This window comes from Hibiscus syriacus, unplaced genomic scaffold (assembly GCF_006381635.1).
Source record: "Hibiscus syriacus cultivar Baekdansim isolate YM2019G1 unplaced genomic scaffold, ASM638163v2 tig00110549_pilon, whole genome shotgun sequence".
Classification (NCBI taxonomy): domain Eukaryota; kingdom Viridiplantae; phylum Streptophyta; class Magnoliopsida; order Malvales; family Malvaceae; genus Hibiscus; species Hibiscus syriacus.
The window spans coordinates 142,719-169,147 of record NW_024062776.1 but is presented as its reverse complement, the minus strand read 5'-3'; the positions used below and the strand labels follow the sequence as shown (position 1 = coordinate 169,147).

The following is a 26,429-nucleotide window of genomic DNA, read 5'->3' as shown; positions in this document are numbered from 1 at the left end:
CTCCTGTCTGTTATATATATATATATATATATATATATATGTATGTTATGTATGTATGTATGTATGTTCTCTCTCACTCTCCTTCCTTCTTTCCTGACTGACAGCCTTTACTTGTGCTGTTATGCATGGGTAGCTGATGAATATATAGACTAAAAAAAGGACATCTCTTTGCTTCTTTTCTCTCTCTTTTCCTTACGTTTATCCATATATATATATATATTCTTGGCTTTGTTGCTGCTGAACAAGTAAGCTGCAGGCTTGCAGGGAAAGTTGCAGCACTGTAAGAAAGGTATCATCTTGTATTCTTAAACTTGAGCCTAGATACCATACGATCACTTTAATTTGTCGGTAATTCGTGTGTTCTCTTTACAGCCATGATTCTGGACTGCTACACGGAACGGTCTCTTGTGCTGAATAGGGTTCAAATCCCACCAACTGATGAGTCTATTGAGACTCAAACTCAATACTCGTAAGAATCCACATTAACTTCTATTTTCTTACAGGAGTGTTTAATGTAGTTTGGATGATTGAAAAGATTAATTAAAATAAATGCTTTCGTCATCAAAAATAGCTTATACATAGGTTGAACCTAATAATTCTTCATCCAACTAGTCATCTCAGCCATTATGAGCATTCAAATCCACTGGTATAGCACTTGAAGATATCTGGTTTTGTTGGTATTCGTACTGAATTGGTAATAGGTATAGGTTGTTGAAAAGTTATTTATTTTACCCTATCAATGATTTTTGCTTTTTCACTTCTAGTGAAACATTAAAATCCGCAGTGAAGTCATCACCTTGTCCTTGTTAGTTGAACTGCATTCATGAATGAAATACAGTATACATATACACCTGCTGACCTGCTACTGACATCTATGTGATATGTTGTCGGTGTAAGAAAATTGCATTTCTGCCTTAATATATATATACTCACTGTTGTATTAGATGTAGTGATGTTTTGCCTCGGCCATCGATAGGTTTTGAACCGCATATATACGTATGATTCATGGCATTAATATCGATCGCCAAACGTCTCTGCATGTCTTGTTCTCTCGTTTTTCTGGGATTCTGAAACATGCACTGACTGCATTTCATGCTTTGAGCTAACCATGCCTATATCTTTCTGGGACAGAACAACTGTATCTAAGGAAGATTTATTACAGTCTTATGTGATAAAATGCATACCATATGAAAATATACATATGATGGTTGTCTGTTTAGATTAAGGTTATATTACCAAAGATAGCAGCAGATTTATTACAGGTATTAATTACTTTAGGGTTTGATTGTTGTGCAATAAAACAACTCCTGATATTAAAATATGTCATTTAAGTAATTACTTTGAATCTTTTTACGTACTTTAGTCATTGATTTGTTTTTTGAAAACGACTATTCGTTAAATTAACCATCATGTAAAAATATCGTATCAATTTCAGGTGGGCACGAGCATATATTAAGAGAAAAAAACTTCGAGTTTTAAGAAGAAAATTCGAATTCCAGACAATTTTAACGTGGACACGTGCCCACCCTAACATCAGTGTGCATTTACCACTGATGGTCTCGGCTTACCACGTCATCCATTATCCCAACGAATAAGTTCACTAATTTTAAAATAATTTTTAAATAACTACACACTTCTTATTTACATGTAGGAAAGGATGAGGATTTATCTCGGAAAAAATAAGATAGACAAATGTTATTGATTGGAACTACGAATGACGTGGTGAGTCAAGTACATCTAATATTTTTTATTTTAAATATAAACAAAACGTTAAGAATTAAATATTTCAAATATATATATATAAACCAAAATAGTTATTCAAATAAACGTTAAAATAAACATCTTTTACTTCAAAAACAATAATCTAATAATATTTTAAACGTTAATTTTTAAATATAATTTTTTACTTCAAATAAACGTTAATTTAAATTATAAGCAAAGTTAAACTTTCATCCTTAATTTTTTTAAAAAAAAATTAAACATCTAATATATCTTCACTATTTTAAATATAAATAAATTACATCATCCAATATTTGATTTTAATTCTCTCTCTCTCTCTCTCTCTCTCTCTCTCTATATATATATATATATATATATATATATATATATATATATATATATATATATATATATATATATATATATGATGATGATGAGACATAGCATTAACCAAGAGAATGCAAGTTGGTAATGTTTTTAATTATGCTTTAGTAACATGGGAAAAGCTAGGGTCTAGTACGCATAGTCTATAGCTAGGATTCATTATAAAATGAAGGTTAAAGCCATAGATGTTGGAAAGATTTTAATTAATTAATTATAAAAAAGTAAGGTTTTATTAATAATTAATTGATCTAGGGATGAGATATTAATTTTTTTAAATAAGGTTAAGAGTTTGAATTATGACATTTACGAATGGAGTAAATTGAATTGAGAATATCGCTCTTATAATAAATTTCTACAAAATTTGATCCAAAATTATTGATTAACAGATTAAATACCGATGATTAAAAAAATTAAAGCTTTATCACTAGAGGGATGAAATTAATATAAAAAAACATTCAATCACAAGATTCCTAGTTAAGAGAAAGGAAAAGGGCATCGAAATTTGAAACCCTACAAAAGAGACTAATACATAGGTGAGGTTTCTTAGGCTTGATTGATTATGATAAAACATACCACATGTGCAAGCCATGGGAGTGGGTGGAAAATAGAATAATTTTTTTTTATTGTGCTCACAATTTCAAGATTTAGTATTATTAATTTGGATCGATCTACGTTGTACATTTAATTTTGGTAGATAAGTCTTTCAACAGAGATTTTTACATACATAAAGACTTAAATTCGAGACCTTATTTACGTGATGTCAAGTTATTTACTACTTAAATCAATCCCCGTCGGTGAAAAATAAAATAATTTTTAAAATATCAAAACAAAAGTGGTTTTTTCATTTACATGTTATGTGTAAATAACGATGTTACACGTCATCATAATTATTATTATTATTGTTATTGTTGTTGGAGTAAATTATGTATTTAATATTTTTATTAATTTAGGATAAGTATAAGACAATATTTGTTCAAAAATAATTCTCAATCTTTCGACATTGAACATTCATACCCATGGTATCTATGGTGCTCGAACCTTGGTCCTCAAGGAATAACAACATTTTCTTTACCACGAAGGTTACTTATTTCATGCACTCGAACCTTGGTCCTCAAGGAATAACAACATTTTCTTTACCACGAATGTACTTATTTCATGCACATATTTAGTACTTGAACAATCAGTTTTGGTCTGTTTAGAATCTAAACTTTTAATTTTGTTCAAAACCATTTATAAAGTTTAATTTTTGTTTCATTTTAGTACTCCGTTCAAAAATTAACATTAAGTTTTGAAAAAATTTGAAAGTTTAGGTACTAAAACGGACTAAAATTAATAATTTAGGTACTAAATACGTTAAGTTTTTATATGTGAGTACTAAAATAAAATAAAAACTAAATATTAAGTATGATTTTTAAAAAAATATTAAAATTTAGATACTAAAACTAATAATTTAGGTACTAAATGCGTAATTTACCCTTGTTATTATTATTATATTCAAAGAACGCGAGTTTACGAGCAAGTGAAGTTAGATTTACATGTTCATCGTCAGGGCATGCAAACAGTTCTAGTTTTGGGCTTAATCGTGTAGCAATTTATGGGCCCCAGGAAGCCCTATTTTATAATGTTTGGCCCGCTCATACCCTTACAAATCATCCCTAAATTTGCCAACTTAGTTAAATTATCCCCTGATTTTTTTTCTCATCAAATTGATCCTCGATACTTTATGTAAAAACTTTCCTCTAAACTTCGCCTTGGCTAATCCGGGCCGACCCATATCGAACACTGACTTTGGTGGGTGAGTCTCCCAACATAGATTTTCTATTCATAAATACTTGAACTAGAGATATACTTAAGCGAAATTAAGATACTCACCGCTTAAACCAACCCGTTGATAAAGCAACACCTTTTTCATGTGATATGTTCCTCTGATCTTATAGTAATTAACAGTTAATCCAACTAAACTCTACATGTTTATGCTTTCTTTATGCATATTTTAATAATTAATGATTCATTAATATATTTAGAGTGCGATCATGCTTTAGAATCGAACTAAATTCATCTACTTTATGGCTGGTAAAAGAACAAATACTTTCATATATGAATTTTGGGTAAACTAAGCATTTAGTACTTAAACTATCGATTTGGTATGTTTTACAGTTTTAATACCCATATTTTCAATTTTTTCAAACCATACCTAAAGTTTTTTTATTTTATTTTAGTGCCGTTCAAATTTTAACGTTAAGCTTTGAAAAATATTAGGAAGTTAGGTGCTAAAACGAGGCCAAAATTGATAGTTTTAAATACTAAACGTGTTAAGTTTTAAAAGTAAGTACTGAAATGAAACAAAAACTAAACGTTATGTATGGTTCTGAAAATGTTAAAATTTAAGTCATTTGTCACGCATGTTTAACAATCACATGTTTCGAATGCACTACAATTAATTTTTTTTTATTTGAGGACTGATTTGAAATTTAGGTCCCTGCGTATTGTCTGAGTTGGGCAGGTACTTGTAGAACAAGAAAACCAACTTGTTTATTATGAATTCCAGAAATGTTTATTTCAGTACATCACTTGCAAACCTAGCTTGTTGAAGAAGAAAACTTGACATCGGTTAAACCTGTGGCCTTGCATTACAGTCTTCTTCTACCTGTGTCTGTTTCAGCTGTTGAGTTTCTTCAGCCTCGGAGTTTCTGCCCCAGAGCAGAGTACAATCCGATTACGACTAAACGGATCCGATAACACTGTCGGTAGCGAATAAGGGATGTTAAAGCCATATAAAGCTTTGATAAACGACGATTAACGGTTAGGAATGAAGTTCAACATAGTCACGGTTGAAATGAAAGGTTGTCGTAAGATACAAACCTTCAGTTTCTGCCCCAGAGCAGATACAATCCGATTACGACTAAAACGGATCCGATAACACTGTCGGTAGCGAATAAGGGATGTTAGAAGCCATATAAAGCTTTGATAAACGACGATTAACGGTTAGGAATGAAGTTCAACATAGTCACGGTTGAAATGACAAGGTTGTCGTAAGATACAAACCTTCCGAGTAATTTGTCCATGCAGAACGGAGAAATCGAATACGCAACGAATATCTGCACCAGTGGCGTGAAGGCTGATGTGAAGACAGGACCCTTTAGTTGCACACAGGACATACCACATAGCACAAGGCTGATCCCACCACCCCCACATATGCAACCGTTATGAGTTCCAGTTTTTCGTTCAAGATCCATCTGGTGAAGTCCCTCTCGGTTATCAGACTTATGATGGCAAATTGAATCGCACTGAAGAAAGAAAAAATCGCGGTGCTCGAATATTGGCATGGATATGACCGTCCGATTCTGGCTTGCAGAAGGAACCATGATGACCAAAAGATGGTACCCGCAGCCAGAAATATCGAACCGACAGCCCATCTCTTTCTTATTCTTAGTCGAAACCATCGTAGTGGCAGAGTTCACGGCATGAACCGCAGCCCCTGAATCCGATCCGGCCAGTTTCTCCCCTTTGTAAAGCGTCAACACCATAGCTCCACCTATGCAAACCAACGTACCGACGACCTTTGCAATCCCTGACTTGTTTCTGAGATTCACCTTCTCTAGACTGAAAAATGAATGACATCAAAGAGTTAGGACCGGACCGGACCGGACCAGACCGAGTTTAGAAGCTAGCGAAAAGCACTTGGTGTCTAAGAAATTACCGAATGGTAGCGCCAACACAAAGGTAATTGCAGGAACCATGTTGAGGAAAGCACATGAGTAAGTTGCAGATGTATATTCAAGTCCCATAAGGAAAAGGTACTGACTGAGTGTGTACCCTGGATGAATTCGATAATGATTTTTTAGTATAATTTATAAAGTTGAGCATAACGAACAGAGCTGCAGCAATTCAGGATTTTATAACTAACCCTAAAGAGAATTGAAGAAAAGCTGGAACAAGATACGAGCTCCGAGCTTCGGTCTACTTTTTCTGCAAGGAAAACATATGAAACATATTGCAGCTAGATCAAACCAGCTGACATAGTAAACTAAACACTAAACCAGAAAACCTACACCTTTACCTTTCCAAGAAGTAGGCAATCGGTGCCACGAAAACAGCGGAAATCGCCTGACGGTACAACAAGACGATAACATGGCTCGTACCATCATCGAGAATCTTTTTGATAAGCACATTCGTTATGGCCATCGCGAAGTTGATAGCCACCATTGCAGTAACAGTCCTCCATTGTTGGCCGCAGTTCATCTCCACCCAACTAAGCAATCAGAGAAAAGACTCGAGGTTCGAAAGCATAATTCAATCTTTCCCAGTTTGGCTATAAATAGAAACCCCCCCTCCAAATTTGGAATACGAATTGTTCTCACATTTCAATCACGCCCATGCTTTTAAGCAACCAACTTTGCCACATTATTTATTCCATTCATGAGCTTTCTCTGCGTCACCTTTTGAACAGTGAGAGAAGAAAGTTCATGCATCATCAGATATTATGAATTCATTACTAGCTAACGCCAAACACTTACCGTGTTACGAGATTTAATCGCGATTACAGCTGGTGCTGATTGCTTAATTCTCCAGTAGACGATTAGTCATGAGCATCTATGAAAGTGGTGACAGACAAGACCAGGCATCGGGTTTTTGAAGAGCATCCAACCCCGAAGATACACATATGACTGGGAAATCTACAAATGGGAATAGCGGTGAGAAGGGAGAACAATATGTCAAGTCTCGGAAGAAAATAATGAAAAAGAAATGATTTTTAATTATCTACAATCAAGTGATCAGATGCTTATTTCCTTTTTTTGTTCTTGAATTTAACAGTGATTAAAATGTGCAGAATTTCGTGTCCATTGCTTGATTTTCAACGTGAAAGTCTAGAAATTTTTAGAGACCAATCCATTGATTCTTCAAAATACAAAGCTTTACTGAAATTTACGAAGCAATTAGAGTAAAATGAATCAAATTGGTATATATCCAAAGATTTGATTTACAAATAGTAGACAAACAAATACCGATCGAATTCGGGTAAGAAGACACACAAAATGTGACGTAAATTAGTGAAAGACGCATTGAGTTTGTTTCCTGAGTTGTAATGTCATTTAAGAGAAAAATAATACGGAAACTACATTAATTCTTTTTGAAAGTATATGAACATCTAATACATTTTTGCCTATCTTTAATTAATCAAAAATAAAATAAAGTAACATTTGATTAATTATAAGTGTCCCGAAAATATGTCCAGATTCTATTGTCCTTCAACTTAGAAATATTCTAAATTAATCTTTAAACTATAAATATCATTTCAAACACATCATTTTATTAATTTCAAATGATATGGTTTGAGGATATCTGATGCAATTAACTCGTAAAAATCAAATAAATGACACGACAAAATTGAACTTTGAAAGCAATGTTCAGATGTATGAAATCACAATTCACAGGATTATACAAACGGCCACAGCGCCATTGACTGCAAAACCTTCAAGTCTGGACTAAATCCTTGTTGTATAGTCATTGAAACTCGAAAGTCGATCGAGATCAAAATATATAGAACATTACTGTATAATGCTCTTCGGTCATCAATCGATGAAGTCAAGCAACAGTGCCATTAGTATTTTCCTTCTACGAGTTCCTGCACAATGCCAATTGCCAAACCATATGTCTTACAAAGTTTGAGGTTTTAAGCAGAAAAAAAAGCATGGCATGGTCATTGGGTTAGCATAGATATGACATGCATGAACAACATTAACTTGCAGAAGATATGTAAGGAACAAGAACTAAAGCAAGAGAAGGAGAATTGTTAATCCATTGTTGTGATATGCGTAATCGCATTAGTAGTAATGCCATCAGACACGAAAAACACCATGTTTTTTTCATTCCTACGAATTCATATTATGTAATGGATCATCAAATATCATGTGTTTTTACTCCAAAAGAACAGACGAGATGTCAGATCGATTCCTAATTCGTGAATACGGGTCACTTCATCAACCCTGCTGATCTTTCGGATATAAGTTGAAATGACATCTAATTCCACAACATGCAAGTCTATGACTCATCCCCATATTTGATTAGCTACCCTCAACTTTTGTCTGTATGATTCAAGCAAGTTTGGTCACCGTCCTGTTTAGTGGCCATTGGCTAACGTCTACAATTCAGCCATAAATGATGTAAAAACCCTTCATGCAGATGTTCCTAAATAGCTTCCTAAATTTATATGTAGTGAAAAATTACCAAAGACTTTACCAGCAGAATGCTTGCTCCAGAGGACCTCCCCATCAATGGCAGTGAGATGTTGATCATCGAGGCGCTTCCATGTCTTGATTGATTTTACGGCACCCCAACTTCCTCCCTCCATCTTCTCTAAAGATGCTAGTACCACTCTTGATCTCCTGGACCATCCAGCTTTCCCATAGGCATGGTATCCAAAGCCACCACCATAACACTGTATACCGGTCAATTGACCACAGAAGTCATTGATGTGATCGTGACCTGTAAAGACAGCCTTCACATCCCCTGCTTCTACCAAAGTTGTGAAGAAACCCGAGTTCACAGAAGCAGAACCGATGCCTTCTTGTTTCACCCCAGTGAAGTTAGACGAGTCAAAACTTGCAACTTCAGGCAGTGGGATGTGAAAATAGGCAAGCCCAGGTGCAGATGATTTCTGAGCCATTGGTGGGCTCATGTAGGCTCTCTGCAATACAAATAAAATGATTCATTAGGCGTAAAGATGGAATCCAATCGTCAATGACAAACATGCTTATTAAATATGAGTGACCTCAAATATTGTACGATTAGAGTCAAACTAGGTTCATACCCGAAGCTTTGCAGAAGTGCGCTGAAACCACAACTGCTGAGGGTTTAATCCAACCATAGCCAGGGATAGCTGGAACTGTCGAGTAATCTCCACTGTCAAGGAAGTAGAATTGAGAATAGATTTGTTTACAAAACCAACCCTTCAACTCACCAACCTGCAGGATGTAGTTCCCACCCATCGAGCATGTCCGATAGGATGAATTGAGACAGCGTATGATTCAATCCGACTATGTGTTTCATGACCCCTTCCCTCGACAATGTGCCTTCCTGGTCATGGTTCCCCAAAACAGCAGCCCATGGAATCCTAGAGGCAATTGCAGGGGCAAACGCTGCATCCATCGACTTTGCTGAATCCTTGGAATCGAATCCGTAGATGTTATCCCCTAACATACATGCAAAAAGCTTGAGAGTGAATTCGGATATCACAATAAACCTAGCAAATAAAATTCAGGGTTTTGGCCAATGTCCTCTTGAAACAACATTAAAGCCATTAAACCAAAGTAAGCTTGCTCTGCACGTTAACTAGACAATCACTAGTTCAAGATTAAATCTTTCACGCTTTCATCTCATAAAGTTCAATATTTTCTACAAACAGCTTCACTTGTTCTAATTAATAAAGAAGAAGAAAGAAAGGATCATAAGCTTACCAGTGAAAAAAATCGGGTTTCTCAGCTTCAATCATGCGGTGGACGAAAGCGGTAGTGTTGAGGTCCGAACAACCTTGAACCTGACTAGGCAACACATCCTCGCACGGCGTCGTTCTACCATCAGCATAGTGCATGTCCGCCACTTGCAGTATCTTAAACACCCCGTTCCGACTGAACCTCAGCTTAGGCGGTGGCTCCCGCGTTAGATGCTGCTGTCGCGGCCGGGCGGAGGCCGAGGCGCTAATGGGTACAAAACAAAGGCAAAGCAGAGCAACCGCAACAACAAATCCTTGATATGAAAGTGAAACCCAAAGTTTCCTCCTGTTGATATGAACAAATATGGAAGAAGAAGCTCGTGACATCGTTGTTTTCTCCCTTTTTTTCTCGGTTTATGATAAATGACTGAACAAAGTTCCCCTTTGCTGAGTTTTAAGGCAATCAGAGAGTCGATAAGTAAACCACCAAGAAAGAGGATCACAGATTCAGAGTCACGATGCCCTTCGGTTTCCCCGTTTACCATCATCATACGCCGTTTCTGTTAAATATTTTAAAATTATAAAACTTGGGTAAGTACACAAATGGTCCCCGACTATAGTATACTATTTTTTAAGTCTTTCGACTTTAAAAGTTACAAAATAGTATTCCGACTATAATGTTGCTTTGTTGAGTTCTTCAATGAAAGTTACAAAAGGGTCACCAACTATTCATTATTTCCAAACACATCCTTTTTTCGTTAAAAACATTCACGATACTCTGAGTTGAACGTTAACCTTGTTGATTGTGATATGATAAAATATTATCTCGAAATCTCAAACGACTATCATTTCCTAATCATCATGTTAACATCCATCTTAGACAACCGCCAATTTTTTAACTGAAAATGACGACTTTGGAACATAATGACTAATCGGTGAGCATTTTGTAACTTTTCATAGGCGAAGACAAAGCAATATTATTGTCGGATGATCAATTGTAACTTTTAATAGTCCATTGACTTAATAAAGTCGTACCCTATAACCAGGGGATCATTTGTGTATTTTACACTAAAAATTTATAATATTTAATGCATTCCCCCCATATGTTTATTGGTATATAAAGTCAAATATTCATATAAAAGTCAAATCAGCATCACTGTTGTTTGTCGTGGCGATCCAACATATGCTTAAAATGAGATCTACTTTGGAATCTGCATTGGAATAAGCTGGAAAAGTGCCAACCAGCAAAGTCTAACAATCACGAGATTGTGAACCCGTGAGCTTCAGTATTTGGACATGTTTTTTCTAGGTCAAAATCTGCTGCTTGAGAGTAGCAGGGCGTCAGCTCATCAAGATGAACAATACAATGGCATTAAAAAGGACATACTACCAAGCCAACACGACCGGCCAGCCCCCGCCGCCATGATTGCTAGCCAAAATAGTTCGGACGACGAGTACTACCACAGGCCACAATCCCCATTAGGGACCATGGGCTTTCCGAGCTCTTTTAACTTGTGGTTTCTAGTCACGAAATCGTGCAATTGTGTGTGCATAGTAGACTATGAAAGTGTCACACGAACTGAACGGTTTCGTGACTAGAACTAACATCGATAAAAGCAAAGATCTTTAAAGCATTGAAATTAGAGATTTACCCTTAGAAGGATGTGTTTCCATGTGAATATTACACAAACTGAAGAATGTTTCCATGTACACTTAGAAATTAACTCTCCATGAATATTAACAACTGAAGAATGTGTATTAGGCCAAAAAAGAAGCTTTAAACAGAACCCTTTAATGTGGAAAGGAATTTGGAACAACAAGTGGGCTCAAGGGAGAGTTCGTGTGGGCGTTCAACCTCGTACTTTCATGAAAAGCCCAATCCAAAATACGGTAGCTCATACAAATATCGGTCGGCTCATTTAGATTTCCGTCATCACCTCAATTACCGAGCAGGGTGAATCCGAAAACCCAAAATCTCTGCATTTTGCCCATCGTGGCTGAAAAAAGCAAAAAAGAGAAGTGATGTCGGCTAGGTTGCTGAAGAAGTCTTGAAAGAACAAGAACAAAATAACAACCCGTAATCGAGGAAGATGAACAAGATCTTCAGGAATCGGAGTCGCCAGATGCCGGCGCTGGTTCTTCAAAGAACCTTTTCGACCTCCTGAAGGAAGGTGATGACGCCGACGAAGATGACTCTGACCAGGTTTAGCTCCTAAACCCACCCTTTATGAAGTATTAGTTTTTATTACGATTAAATCATTCATCGCGCTTATCCAGGATTATCTGTGTTATTGTAAGGTTTATAAGTACGTGTGTAAGTCTTTGTTCCCTGGAATGTCTAAGTCCAAGCTGATTTCTTTTGGTTTTGATGTTGTTTAAAATGTTAGAGAAAAGGGGGTTATTGTTTGCTAAAATTTTAGCTGGAAACCTTGATTTATCATGTGCTGGTTCCATTGTATCGATCAAGTGATGTCCTCTAAGAGTGTAATATTGGCATTGGATGAATTTTGAATGCTTATGATCGATTCCAGCTGCAGGTATCTGCAGCGGACGATGAAACCTTGACCGAAAAACAAGAACCACCTTGGTTGGAAAATACTGCCAATTCGACTTCCACAACGAATAACAAATCAAAGAAAAAGAAGAAAAAGAAAGGCAAAGAGAGTTCTTCAAGTACAGATAAAAACGGAACACCTTTGGATGCGAATTTAGATGCTTTATCTTTGGATTTTGAATCTTCTAGTCATCAGTCAGGTCTTAGTAGACCCTTATCAGAAAATGTTAAGCAGACTAAACCGTCTGTATTATTTGTGGATCCCAAGTATTTGAATGTTGAGAATGAGCTGCGGAGAATATTTGGTTCTAAGGTGGTTAAGTCTTTTGAGAAAAGCAATCAAAGCAGCAGTTCCAGACAATTACGTGGTGGAAGACGAGGAAACCATCACATTAGGAAGACTGTTTTGATATCTCCATCTGACCATTGGCCTCGGTGGGATGGATCTCTGTCAATGGAATTTTTGGAAACTAAGGATGGGTATAATTACTTCAGGTAAAGACCTTTCCAAGTCTCTATGGTTTTGCTATATCTTGCCTAACTACTGATTACCTTACTGAGTGCATCTGTTTTTCGTTTTTGTTCACCTACTTTGAGTGTGTGTTACCAACGTGATAAATATTGATAGATAGCTATTCACATACAGTGAATTTTTTTCTCGGTTTTGCAACATTTATAAGAGTGTATATTTACAAAAATTAAAACTAGGTGGGTGCATTGGTGAATATTTTCACATCCAGTGCATTTGCTATCACTCATAACTTAGTTAATGTTTATGGTGATTGTTTCCTGTTGTATTTAGCTAAAATTTATCAACAACTGCAGGTCTTTTTGGTTTTATTGGTTGTACCGTGTCTTAATTGTTTTCTTCATGTTTTGTAGATATACCTACTCCTCATCCTATGATCAAGCTCAGAGAGCATTTGAAGCTGCCCAAGCTATTCATGACCTGAATGGCGTAGCAAGTGTTATGATGTATCATCCTTATCATTTAGATTCGCTTTTAACCATGGCAGATTATTTTAGATTTGTGGGTGAGCACCAGATGTCTGCAGATGCTATTGCAAAGTGTTTGTATGCCTTGGAATGTGCTTGGCATCCTATGTTCACTCCCTTGCAGGGCAATTGCCAATTGAAGTTCAGTCATGACTCAACAAGCCATTATTCAAAGCACTGTTCACTCACATGAAAAACATGGATAGACGAGGCTGTCATCGATCTGCTCTAGAAGTTTGTAAATTGTTGCTTGCACTTGATTCAGATGACCCAATGGGAGCTATGTTCTGCCTTGACTACTTTGCAGTGAGGGCAGGGGAGTATGTGTGGTTGGAGCAGTTCTCTGAAGACTACAGAACTGATACGTCTTTGTGGTTGTTGCCAAATTTTTCGTACTCCCTTGCTGTTTGCCGGTTTTATCTGGAGCAAGATGAATCCTCTGATAATACTTGTGCTGACACCGCAAAGGCTTCTTCGGCTGATCTTATGAATCAGGCATTGATGCTCCATCCTACGGTCCTTAAGAAACTAGTTACCAAGGTTCCTTTAAAAGATCAGGCATGGACAAATATACTAAAAAATTCCTTTTTCAATTCAGATCAAACAGGGATCCCATCTGTGGATCACCTGATTAATATTTACGTAGAAAGAAATTATCTCATATGGAGGCTTCCTGATCTGCAAAAGTTACTCCGAAATGGTGCCTCCCTTGTAATTCAAACGCTGGAGCATAAAAAACGAAGCTAAAGATTGGACCTGTGTGAGAAGAGAAGCATTCCCATCTGACAAAAATGAGTAAGTATCTGGATTCATATCTGTTGTTGCTTTGTTCTTCTATTACTAGGCTTCCCCGTTCGCTGATTTTTTTACTGCGAGTTTCATGTTTTTTACATGCTTAAGGCGTGCAATATTTGTGTTGGGGCCGGTTATATAGATAAATCTGGTTGCAAATGAGTGGAATTTGGTAGCTTAACTAGATTGGTTGAGCTTTTCGTATATATGGGAGTTCATTTGACAATCCTTTCAACCCTGTGTCAGGTATGGTCATTTGTTGGTCCAGGACTTCTCCGACACAGTGCAAACTCTTCCTCCGGATAATCTGCAGAACTTTATGGTTGACATGAGAGACGGTGCTCATATCGGGGGTCAGGTCGGCAACCCCCATGCTGGTGGTCATGTTCCAGAACTACGTGATGTTGCTAATCGCAATCCATTGGCTGTCTTGTTTGAGTCGCTGCTACCGTGGGTTAATTATGGAGGTCCAGAAGATGGCATAGTTGATGAAAACCAAGTTAATGAGCAAGGTCAAGGCAATCAAGATCAGTGAGCTGCAATCAAAAAGATAGCTGGGAGCTTTTAGACAAAATAATCCAGTTTTCAGTAATGTCTACGACATATACATATGGGTTTAGTTCTTTTGTTAGTCCTTGTACCAATCAATAGTAAGTCGTGGATTTAGTCTTTGTACTTCAATTGGGCCATTTTAATTCTTATACCTCTCGAATTTTAAAGTTTTTAATTAAAACTAAAAAATTTAAAACTATTAACACAATTTTTTTAAAAAAAAAATTAAGTCTTACTTTGAGTTAAATAAGACTTGTCAACTTGAGTAACTCAAAATTCTTTTACTTGACTCGATCCGATCGAACGTTCATCCCTATAAATCTAATGAGTTATTAATATATATATATATATATATATATATATATATTATGGTTTGAGAGATGTAATGATCTACTTTAATGTATTCTGATCATAATTTCTCATCATATGGTTACAGGGAAACGTACGCAAATGTTAACCAAGCAAACTCTCCCAACGATATTTAAGAGCCTCATGCATTGGGCAAGGAATAGCCTGAAGCTTGAGTCTTCCATCAACTGTTTCTGTAACTAAGCCCAACCTTACTAATGTGTTCACTGCCTTGTCAACCGGCATTTCAACCTGCAGAAGTCATTTCGACCCTATCAGAACATAAACTATATTGTCGACGCCGGCAAATACTTTTAAAATTCCGTTACCTTTTGTTTAAAGATGTCATATATGAATCTCTCGCATCTGTCTCCAACTTGTTGGTAACAATTCGCCTGCAACCAGGATTGTCGTTAGTGATCTATGATCAGCAGAACTAAAGCTAGGGAATGGTATGGGAGCTGGACAAAATTAAGTTCGCTAAAGTGTAAGAGTTCGTTTAACCATAGATTAAGAACTAATGATTACTGTGTCTGTGCTCGATTAGGACAACAATGAGGCATCTCTATCAGAGTTATTTTAGCCATCAGAAATGGGAAGTAAGGTACAAACCTGGCCATTCTCCGTGTTGAGCAGGATAGCATAGGTTAAAATGGCTTCCTTGTACTGCAGATAGTGGAGGCAGCGGAGAAAAGAAACGAAAACAAGAGCAAAATTATATGACATTAAACATAACTGATGGATTGGATAAAAATATTAATTCTGTTATGGATTTTATTACTACTTCGGAATAAGTTTTCGAAGTGTTGTCCGTTGAGAGCTGGTGGACCACTCAACACATCTATTATTGTATTCTTGAGATGTCTATGCTCCCATTTTAGCTACGAGATTTTGCCTCCCGCCCAGACAAGACGACACTTTGAAAACTTTTTCCGAAGGAGTTGGAAATCCTCAACAAACGGAGCGGAACTCCTATATTATTCTTTGTTCGGTAGAAGAATCGTCAAAAGTATGTTTAAAGTCTAAATTCAGGTGGGTTGGGGGGGGGCATGAAATACAAGGATATTACGTACTTATTATTATCCTTTTTGCCAAGACTTTCTCACCTGCTGCTGTTCGGAAGCATCCAAAAGAAAATGAACTGAGCCAAAGCCACTTGCCAAGGTTTTCTCATAAAGGGTCTTGTTAACCAATAACTGCGGAAACTGATTCCTTTAAGAAGTTGTTTGAAACTTAAAAACAGGTATAAATTCTCAAGATATTTTTCCCCAGTATTGCATAGGATTTTTTTTATAACTTACCTGATACCTATCCCACGTCTGTTTGTAACCCAAGGCCACACGGGACACGTATATTATTAGAGCAGTGGTTGCAACGGCGTCGAGAAATATTGCTGATCTGTAACAAAAAGAAAAGAGAACTAATATTTCAAATTGAACTAACTTTTTCTAAATAAAAAAATCGAATACAAATACAGGACATACGGAGAGGCTAAAATGTCCTCGAATTTGTAGTTTATCAAGAATGCTGAAAGCCCCAATATTGTGGCTATGTCTAATCGTACCTACAAGTCAAATTCCTCAATATCAGCCCATAGGTTACGAAAAGTAATCTTGTAGTTGAATTCAAGTTGGCTTAACTAGGTAACCAAGAGCTATATGCAGTCATTAGCCAAGGTCAGAATATGTTTCATTCTTTCTTTCTTATTTTTTTCAGTCGAAGTAGGCTATAACTGTCACAAATACTGCAGTATAAGGATATGTTTATAGTGATAAACTCTTTTTCTTAACTACTCATCCAGAACTACATATATCAATCAAAGTCTTGTAAGTCCAGATGCCAATAAATTTTACCAGTCAACTGTGGAACAAATAGAGATATTTCCGGTAAACCAATGCAAAGTGCCCGTTTCATCGATTGAATCAGTTAGAAACATCAATAAAACACCATGAGAGTAATCTATTATTAACAAGGACTGCAAATTTTTAATGCATTTAAATAAGGCTTTTATATGTTGAACAAACGTATCTTTTGGTGAATGTTAGAATTAGTTGATATTAAGCATCCAATTGAATACCGATGGGCAATAGGTGGAGAGGTCCCTTGAATACAGAGCGGAGCTCTCTTGGGGCCCAAAGTGGCCCCTGTAAAAAAAATTTATGTTTGATATTTTGACCTAATAGTATTTTAGTTTATGAAAAAATAAGTATTCAAATTAAAAAAACAATAATTTATTAAATTTAATCATGTAGGGCCCGAACTAAAGAATGATAATCCAATGTTCTCGATTTTTTGGTCTAATAACAATTTATGTCATTGTAAGTTTAAATATTATATCTTTTGAATTTTAAGTTTAAATACCTAATAAGCCATTATATATTTCTTAAAAAGTTCAATATTTCAGCGTCAATTCCTAATCCTAGCTTCCCTGCTTAAATAGATCAATATTTGTTCACTTCTTTAATGAAACCTAAGAGTAACGTAATAAATGATGATATTACATCACTTAACAATCCATGCTGAGCAAATATAAGAACAGTCCCCTAACATGTAGCTCGACAAGGGCCTATATGAGGCTAGCACAAGGCTGGCAAGAAGCAACCAAACCAAACGCCTGTGCTCTAATACCATGTTAATAATCCAACCTAAAACCGATTGACAATAGGTGAAGAGACCCAACTTGAATATAAGACCTTAATAGATGTGGGATAACACAATTTAACAATTGATGTCCATATTACTTCAGTTGATTAAGCTTAGGGGATGACAATATTGAGCCGAGATGCTAAAGTCCAAAAAGAAAAACATGGATATAATTAACTTGTTCATACCGTGTCTATGATACGAAAAGACAGTTTTTTGTGAGGAAAAACAACCTGCAAGTAATTAGACAACAAAATGAAAATTCAAAAGCCTGTAGATGAAGCGTCATGACAACATTAAAAAAAATAAAAAAAAAAGCAGACGATGTGAAAGAGAATTGACAGACATTGAGATGTTAAGAATATTTACTGGTAAATCCGGAATAGGAATTCTCTCATAGATCTTTAATTGTAGTGCTTGAGCCTCGGAGTTATCTTCAATATCTCCGTCAGCAATATCCTTTGTATAAAGCAAAATCAGCTCTTCAAATGCTGGCTCCTGAAAAGAAAAGGCATCAACGTTTTACAAGCAACATTAAGTATGAAACTTCTAGAAGCAAAATACCAGCCACCGTCAATTTTTACAATTAAAGGATCCATGCATAGCTCAGCAAATAGTTGAATCAAAGCACGAACTTTTGACATCTATTCAAAATGTATCAATTACTGCATAGCATAAGCAAAGGAAAATTATTAACCGTTCAAAATGGAAACAATACCTGGAGTATTGATTGTGAAAGGAGAATGGAAACAGAAGTTTTCAACATTTTCCAAACATCATTGCCACAATATTTCCTTGTGGCCGGTCTCCAAATATCATTGAGGGAGATCCTCGACAAAAAGTTGGCCTGAATGAAAATTTTCTTTCATTACTTAGTAAATCACATCAAATCGTTGTGCAAAGCACACATCTTAGATCAATTTGATTCATTGTTTTGTTTTTTCCTCATTTCCAAACTGTAATTTAATTATCTGCACATTTTAGTGACACTTTAGGTTTCTCGTAAACATTTAGTATCTTTAACTTTCTTTCAGAAAAAATAAGTAGTCGTTAAAGGAACAACCGATAACCTAAACAATGAAAGTATCATAAAAAAGGTAAGACCATGTTATCTCAACCCTTCCTATCATATCCTGTCCATGAATGGCAAACATGAAGCATTAGATGCACAATGTTGAAGAAAACCTTGTCATACGTGAAGAGTAGAAAAAGTTTGGCATAACATACCTCAAATAAGGTTCAGAGAAACTACCATCACCGTCAAGCTGAAATGGTGTTTCTGGTGTAGGAGGTATAATCCCAACTCTTGCAAGCAACTTCCTTAAAAGCCTGCCACGGGGTCCAATGGCTGACAGAAATCCTTCATAGCGACTAACTGCTCTCTGTGCTGCCAACCAGATAGGAAGATCGCGATCTGATAGTTGGTCAACGTCTAGGGGTTTTCAGAATTTTTCTCATCATTAAGATATGACTGTTGAAAGAGAGAGACTTCCTCAAGCCAAAGCTTCAATCTCCTAACCCAGTTTCCTGCTTCGTCTTTCTGATAAGCATCTTTGAAAGCCTGTCCTAGAGTAATAAAAACGAAGATTGTCAAACGGAATAATATATTACTCAATTCAGGAGTTAAAAAACTAAAAAAACATAAGACACCTTGAAGGGTCACTTAAAGGGTATCAGTACAGTCCATATCATTCAGAGACCTTGTTACCGTGCATTAGCTTTTTAATATTGGAAAGTCATCTAGGAAAGGGAATTACCTCATTGAGGTTATAAGTAATCCACTTGCCAACTTTTCCCAATGGTTTTGATATGAAGGAGAAAATTCCCCGCAGGAGTCTGGATTGCAAGTAATCCAGCTTTTCAACAATCATCAGACCCTTCTGCCTCTCAGTTGCGTACCCCCGCCTGCAAGAAAGAGGTCATTCCGAATCCAACAACTTTACAAGTGAAAGCATGTAGAAAGTACATGCACATACACACTAACTACCGGAATATTATCGCATTGGATTCGGATGCTTTCTTCCAGTCCACATATATCGGCAAAGTAAGGAGATAGTCGGTGTTCAAGGCATTTGTCAACATCAAATCCCTAACTGATAGTTCTTCAAACTGAGCGTCATTAAGAAGTTGCATAAAAGATCTTTGGAAACGAGTAGCCACTGCAACTCTACAAGCAATTTTGCATTCAAGTATTAATTTAACTAAAGTATTAATTGATAACTAAAAGATTGATCTTAAAAACAATTAGTAATAAACTAATAATTCTGTGGCAGAATTTATGACACTTGCCTGGACTGGTCCTCGGAAACTCTCCTGACATTTTTAACTGAAGAATTTAGAAAATTCCTCAAGTCCAGTCCGTAATTGAACAACTTATCAGATTCGAAGCTATCGCCGGTGAACTTCGAGCTTTCACCGTTGGCTACAACTTCCGATTCTGAAACGGACGCTTCCTTTCTATTTCTCTCTAAGGAATGAAGATAGTAATAATCAGATCGCATTTGCTCCAAAATGCTTTGGTGTTCAGCGTGAAGGATAGAATCCAAACACCTGCAATTTTTTTACATCGTAAACGGAAATACCAAAGCTGAACAAAGTAACAATAAATCGTACGGGGGGAAAAAACTCACGATGCAAGGAGGCGAAATTGACGAGCATCCTCTTCTCGAGAATCGAACAGACTCGAAACAATAGCATCCAAGAGCTCCGCCTTGGAAACCGGTATGTATCTCTGTCTAGACACTTGAATTCTAGAAATCCCCGGTTCTTCCTCCTCCTCTTCATCGTCTTCTTCATTCTTTAACCTCGGAACAACATCGCCGGTATCGCTGAGAATCGAGTTAGCGTCGTTTCTGGACTCTAACGGCTCAGTGGACATGGCCCGGAATCCCGGAGGCACACCGGGAACCTTGAGAGCGGATACGGTCCGTAATAAGCCGTAAGAATCGATTGAACGAGCGCCAGATAAACGGCGCCGTTTCAAGGTCGACGACAGAGCGGTGACGCTGGTTTGAGTTTGCCAAGACAACATCGGGCAGTGAGGAAATTTTTGAACGCTCTCGCGGGATTTTCAGTTGAAGTTTATTTTATTATAAATAATTAAAAGTTGGGCAATAATAGCCAACGTGGGCGGTGACGGTCGGGAACGAGGAGGGAGGGAAGTGTAGTTGGGATAAGGAAACCGGGGGCCGATAACAGATTGGCCCAGTTTTTTTTTTTATTTATCGCTTTTATTTTCTTGGTTGTGAATTAATTGAAATTTTGACGGTCGGACCAAAGATTTTGCAATCTTGACTTGATGCGACGTCGTTTAATAAGTGGTTTGATCCCGAGGTGTAGTACTTCTGTTGGTTGTGGCGATTTTATGTTCAGATTCAAACATCAATCATTTGTTCGAGGTGTAGTATCTCTAGGATATGTGTAGTATCATTTATCAATCAATTAAATTAGTTAAAACCCAAAAAAATTATGTGGGACATTCTTGATTTAAAAATATGTTACAAATTTTATTATTATTTAAATAATAAAATCGGTAAAAAATTATCGAAAACATTATTATTTCGACTAGTTTTATTATTATTGGGAATTTTACCAGATTTGATAAAGCGCTATCGATTTTTTTACTGGTTTTGTTATTATTTAGTACTTTTTATTAAAAATATTAAAAAAATTGATGTTTTAAATAAAAATAATAATATTTTAGGTAATTTTTATTGATTTTTTTATTAAATAATAACAAAACCGGTAGCGCTTTATTTTAATCTCATATTAAGATTCCACACTATAGAATTTCATGTTAAAACCCTAGAAATGAAAAGATGCTTATTTTTTTCTAAAGAATTTAAAAATAAATAATTGTATTTTTAGGATATGTGTATTACTATTTATCAATTAATTGAAAAACAATTAAACAAATTTTATTTTGTAATCGTATTAGTTATTTAAATATATATTGAAAGACGGTTATTTTAAAAAATTAAACCATATTAAATTTTAGGGTAAAGAACACAAATGGTCCTCGACTATGAAATACTATTTTATTAAGTTTATCGACTATTAAAAGTTACATAATGACCCTTCGATTATAGAGTGTTGCTTTGTTGAGTCCCTCGACTATTAAAAGTTACAAAATGGTCACCCGACTATTCATTATGTTCCGAACTCGTCATTTTTCATTAAAAAATTGACGATATTCTGAGACTGACTGTGATATGAAAAAATATGATCTCAAAGTCTTAAACGACTATCATATCTCAATTATCATATTAACATCCAACTTAAACGATCACCAATTTTTTAACAGAAAATGACGAGTTTTTAGTATAATAAATAGTCGGGTGACCACTTTGTAACTTTTAATAGTCGATGGACTCAACAAAGCAACACTCCATAATCGAATGATCATTCTGTAACTTTTAATAAAACAATACCCTATAATCGAGGGACGATTTACGTTCTTTACCCTAAATTTTAAACACTTTGATTTCGATTATTCATTTACTCTAGATTCGTCAATTTCAATCTTTATCTCTTTTTTTATGATATCAAAATTTTCTAAATGTAAAAGAGTATCAAATAACACTTTTGATTTTATTTATAATGATGATACTGAACGATGTGAAAATAACTACAAGATAAAAATATTAGATATATACCGTTGATTATTTTTTTTAAAATAAATATGGGATGAATAAAAGATAGTATATGTTTAAAGATTCGTAACCATTTGACAATGAACGTTCATACCTCTGACATACGTGGTGTTCAAATCCGATACCTCAAGGAATAACAACAAATTCATTAACTACTGAAGTCGCTTGGTTCGTGCTTGATAAAAAAATTAAATATCTAAATAAAAAGTAATTAGTTTTCTATCATCTATAGGCTTGTAAACGAACTGAACGAACACAAGAGAAAGATGATAATGTTCGTTCGTTTATTTTTTATCTAACGCAAACAACTAAACTAACGAAATTTATTATTTTTGTTCGGTCGTTAAAGGATGTAGCTTGTTCATATTCATTCGTTATTATGATAAATGAACACAAACAATCGAACATAAACTAACATAAACTAATTCAGTTTATATTTGAGAATATTTTTTTCTTTCTAAAAAAATTAGGATTTATATTTCCTTTAATTGGTTTAAGGGTTTTTTATTTGACTTTTAAATTGATTGGATTTAAAAATATTAATGGATTTAAGGTTAAAATTTATTAGGTATTAATATTTTAAATGGGTCTGGAAGTTTGCTTGAATATAAACGAACAACCATAAACGAATGAACGTAAGACGTTCATACACGTAAATAAAAGAACGAGTCATTTATTTGTATTCATTAATTTTTTTAAACAAACATAAAATTTTGTTAATGTCCTCTCGTTTAATAAATAAACAAAAATTTCCACCAACGATTCGTTAAACGTTCCGTATATTTACGGGACTAATCATCTCAAAACAATTCTACATTTTTTTAAAGAGTGAAATTACTAAAATAAGATAAATATATTGTTATTAAACAATTTCCTCTAAGCTAAGTCTGTCATTAGTGGGATTTTAATGGATATTAAAATGGCGTTAGGGTTCTGAACAATACATCTTCACGAAGACAAAATTCGCGCGCATTCCTAGATCCAAATTTTGAAAACCGATGCTTTCTTCGCCAACTGCTAAGCAACTCCTCAAATTTCCAATTCGAATTCGCGCTCCCTTTCTATGCGTTAAGCATTCTCTTCATGATCGGTTCGATATGTTTTATAATTCACCAAACCTTTTCTGCGATCGGTTATGGTTACTTTTCTCTTTGCTTTTTCATGATGAAAGATGCTGTTTCAATCAAGGATACGATGGAAAGTAGGAGTGAAAGCTTCAAAGAAACGCATGAAATCAAATGTAAAACCTCCTTCATTTCTCTTTTTATTTCTCAATTGGATTGATATATGATTTGTGTTGCAAACATTAGGCGGAAGAGAAAGATCTGATGATTGATTTATTTTTCTCTTAAATTACATTACTCAATCCCAAAGGAATAGATGATTTTTTATTCCTAAAAGTGTTATTGTTACATCAATCACATAGAATCGGGATCTGAGGATTTTCGCCTCAAATTCAAAACGGCTCTGTTTAACTCTTCTTAGGTGCAAGCCTGCTCTTGATCTTGTTGACTTCCTTGGTACCGACTTGGAATGCCTTGGTCAACACATTATCAGGAACGGCCGGTGTTGAAGCAAACAAGGTAGCGGCAATAGACTGGGTTCCGGGAAACTGGCTGTTGAATCCGGCAATGACCGACGCCGGCGCGTCACCGTTGTTCTTCTGGAAATGAACAAGACCCTTGGGGAACACAAAAACGTCGCCCTTCTTAATGGATTTTGAGTACAACTTGTTGGCTGTAGTAATGAACCCTACATCCAATTCACCCTCGAGAACAAAGATGATCTCGGTGGCACGCGGGTGAGTGTGGGGTGGGTTAAGTCCACCGGGCAGATAATCGATGCGAGAAAGCGACACCCCAAGGGTGTTCAGCCCTGGGATTTGCACAACATTGGCGGCGGTCACCACAGATCCCACCGTACTGTTGATGACCGCAGGTTTAGCTAGACCGCTAAAGAAGAAATCGGCCTCGGTCACAACTACATCATTCTTGCACGCAAATCCATTCACCTTGACTCCTACAAGTAAACATGCATACATATTAGGGAATCATTTGATTAAGATCGAAATTGTTGACTTTTTTTAGACATTTTAGGTACCTGCAGATGCGTCAGCTACGCAGATATCTTGGAGAGGATCAGGGTCAGATTTAGCGGCGCTGAAGACGGCAACAAAGACTACGAAATATGCAAAGAACTTGACACCCATGGAGATTTAACAATGAAGAGAAGCTAGAAGGTATAATTATAGAATCCAGAGAAAAAGAAAGGTAATAGTTTTGATTTTTAGATGAGAAAGGAGGGGCTGCTCTGTTTACTTTGAATATGAAGAAAATATATGGATTGGGTGCTACCACTCGGACAGGAAAGCAATTTATTTAGCTGCAGATGTATGTTATTTTTAAAGCTTAATATAAAAGCAATGGTATAAATTATAATTAAAATTGACTTTTTAGTGTCTAAATAATTTTTTATTAAAATTAAATGTCTAATGTTTTCAATGTCACACTTTTAGGTGTTTACCTTCAAAGAAACCATTAAGTGACATGTGTCACATTCAGATTTTCTAAATAATATTTTATTTCTAAAAAAAATATAAATATAATACATGTCACTTAACAGTTTTTTTAAAGATATGCACCTAAAAATGTAATAGAGAAAACATTTGGTACCTATTTTTAACAAAAAAAATTCAAGCATCAAAAGTCGCTTTTTGACATAGTTTAGGTATTTATTTTTGTATTAAGCTTCTTTTAATAATATAGGTAAATTCTACCATTAATCCCTATATTATACATAAGTAACAAATGTATCCTCTATACTTTTATTTGATCAATTTTAATTTATACTTTTTAAACTTTTAAAAGTTCATCATTTACACAAATGATACATTGACAACATTACTAACTAAAGGAGTTAAAAGATAACTAAATGAGGGGATTTTAAGTTTATAAATATTTTAATTTGACCCCTCATTTTTTTAGCAACTACTAGGACATCAAAGCAATATTGAAGGAAATGGTATAGAGAATAACAGCATAACTTGACAGGAAAAAAAGGACCCTAGCAACCATTTTTGACCCTATAGAAGTATTTATTAGCGACCTGGACTTTTCAAGCGGACAATATGTAACTAAGAAGAAACCTTAAGATAATTGTAAGGCAATATTATAGTTTAATTCAAGTGATAAGTAGTTTAATATTATTTTAAAAAAATCGAGTTTAAATTTTTGTGTGTACAGAAAATTTCCGCTAAAAGACTCACTCACTAAAGTCAGATGTGTAACACAGATCAATCCAAATTAATGAAGACGAAACTTTAAAAACCAGAAGGCCAATAAAAAAATATTTAGTATTTTAAACACTCAATTTTGTAATGTTTATTTAAATACTGAAATTTGATTTTCTTTAGCAAGTGCATTAGTTAATTGCAATTGACCCCTCCCAACCGGCGCACATATTGCCGGATGATGCCAGGGCATAAGGCTTTTTTTTCCTCTTTTGGTAAAATGCCCAGGGGAGTCCCCGGGACAAGGGACTGTTTCTGAAATGGGACAGGTTACCAAAACTTTCAGATTTTCATTTATTATCTCAAACTTTGCTATTTATTCTCCAACGTCTTCCTTTAACGACAAATATGCATCACATTAAAGGTTTAAATAAGCTCTAAACAGGGTTTACTTTAGAATTATAGATAAATAAATTAGAATGAGCTGGTTTACCAACTGGTGTTGATGTTGCACCGGTTGTTGAATTGGTCCCATCTTGTTGTAGCTTACATTCTAAAAGATCATCAACGGTTGGTTAATCCAAAGTTCCATTATAGTTGTGGTTATTGAAATGCTTTGGATAAAGTAATTAGCTCCATCGTCTTGGCTTTAATGCAAAGTTAAGTAATGTGTGCTTTCTCTTCTTCGGAAATCCCCGGCCACCTCGAAAACTAATAGCGAAACCGACACGGATTTTCCGATGCCATTCCCAAGAACGCCGAGAATTTTGTGTAGTTGCTTAATAACTACCAGGGTGCAGTGGCTCATCAGAAGAAGAAAAACATGACGTTATCAAGTGCCCTTTCTTCCAGCTACTGAACCATAATCCATAAAAGCCTAGCCATGGCTACTCAGAAGACGGAAGGCGGTCTAATTATGGTTTTAGCCCCTCTTCTATGTTGCAATTTGAGACTCACCCATCTACTTCAATTTTGGAATAACTCGGTCCAGATTACAGGGAATAAATCCCAAATTTTAGCATAGTATAACGACTAAACTTGGCGAGTCGAAGTCGAATCCTAAGATCTACAAAACCCTAAACTTTAAACCCTAAATCCTGAGTAGGACACGTGACGTCAAAATAGATA

General features: G+C 35.6%; 1 protein-coding gene and 4 pseudogenes across 1 annotated transcript; 1 reads left to right on the top strand and 4 right to left on the bottom strand.

Moving 5' to 3' along the window:
- Window positions 1–4,639: 4,639 nt before the first annotated feature.
- Window positions 4,640–6,382, bottom strand: LOC120131222 (annotated as a pseudogene).
- Window positions 6,383–7,516: 1,134 nt separating this feature from the next.
- LOC120131218 lies at window positions 7,517–9,937 on the bottom strand (annotated as a pseudogene).
- A 1,540-nt stretch (window positions 9,938–11,477) lies between these two features.
- On the top strand, window positions 11,478–14,530 carry LOC120131216 (annotated as a pseudogene).
- A 352-nt stretch (window positions 14,531–14,882) lies between these two features.
- On the bottom strand, window positions 14,883–20,566 carry LOC120131220 (annotated as a pseudogene).
- A 2,855-nt stretch (window positions 20,567–23,421) lies between these two features.
- Window positions 23,422–24,341, bottom strand: LOC120131219 (germin-like protein subfamily 2 member 4). The gene is made up of 3 exons (XM_039148264.1): window positions 24,173–24,341; window positions 23,534–24,091; window positions 23,422–23,453 (listed from the first exon to the last, which is right to left on the bottom strand). Exons 1-2 carry the CDS (start codon window positions 24,279–24,281, stop codon window positions 23,544–23,546), a joined length of 657 nt encoding a protein of 218 aa, XP_039004195.1. The 5' UTR covers window positions 24,282–24,341; the 3' UTR covers window positions 23,422–23,453; window positions 23,534–23,543.
- Between the last annotated feature and the right edge of the window lie 2,088 nt (window positions 24,342–26,429).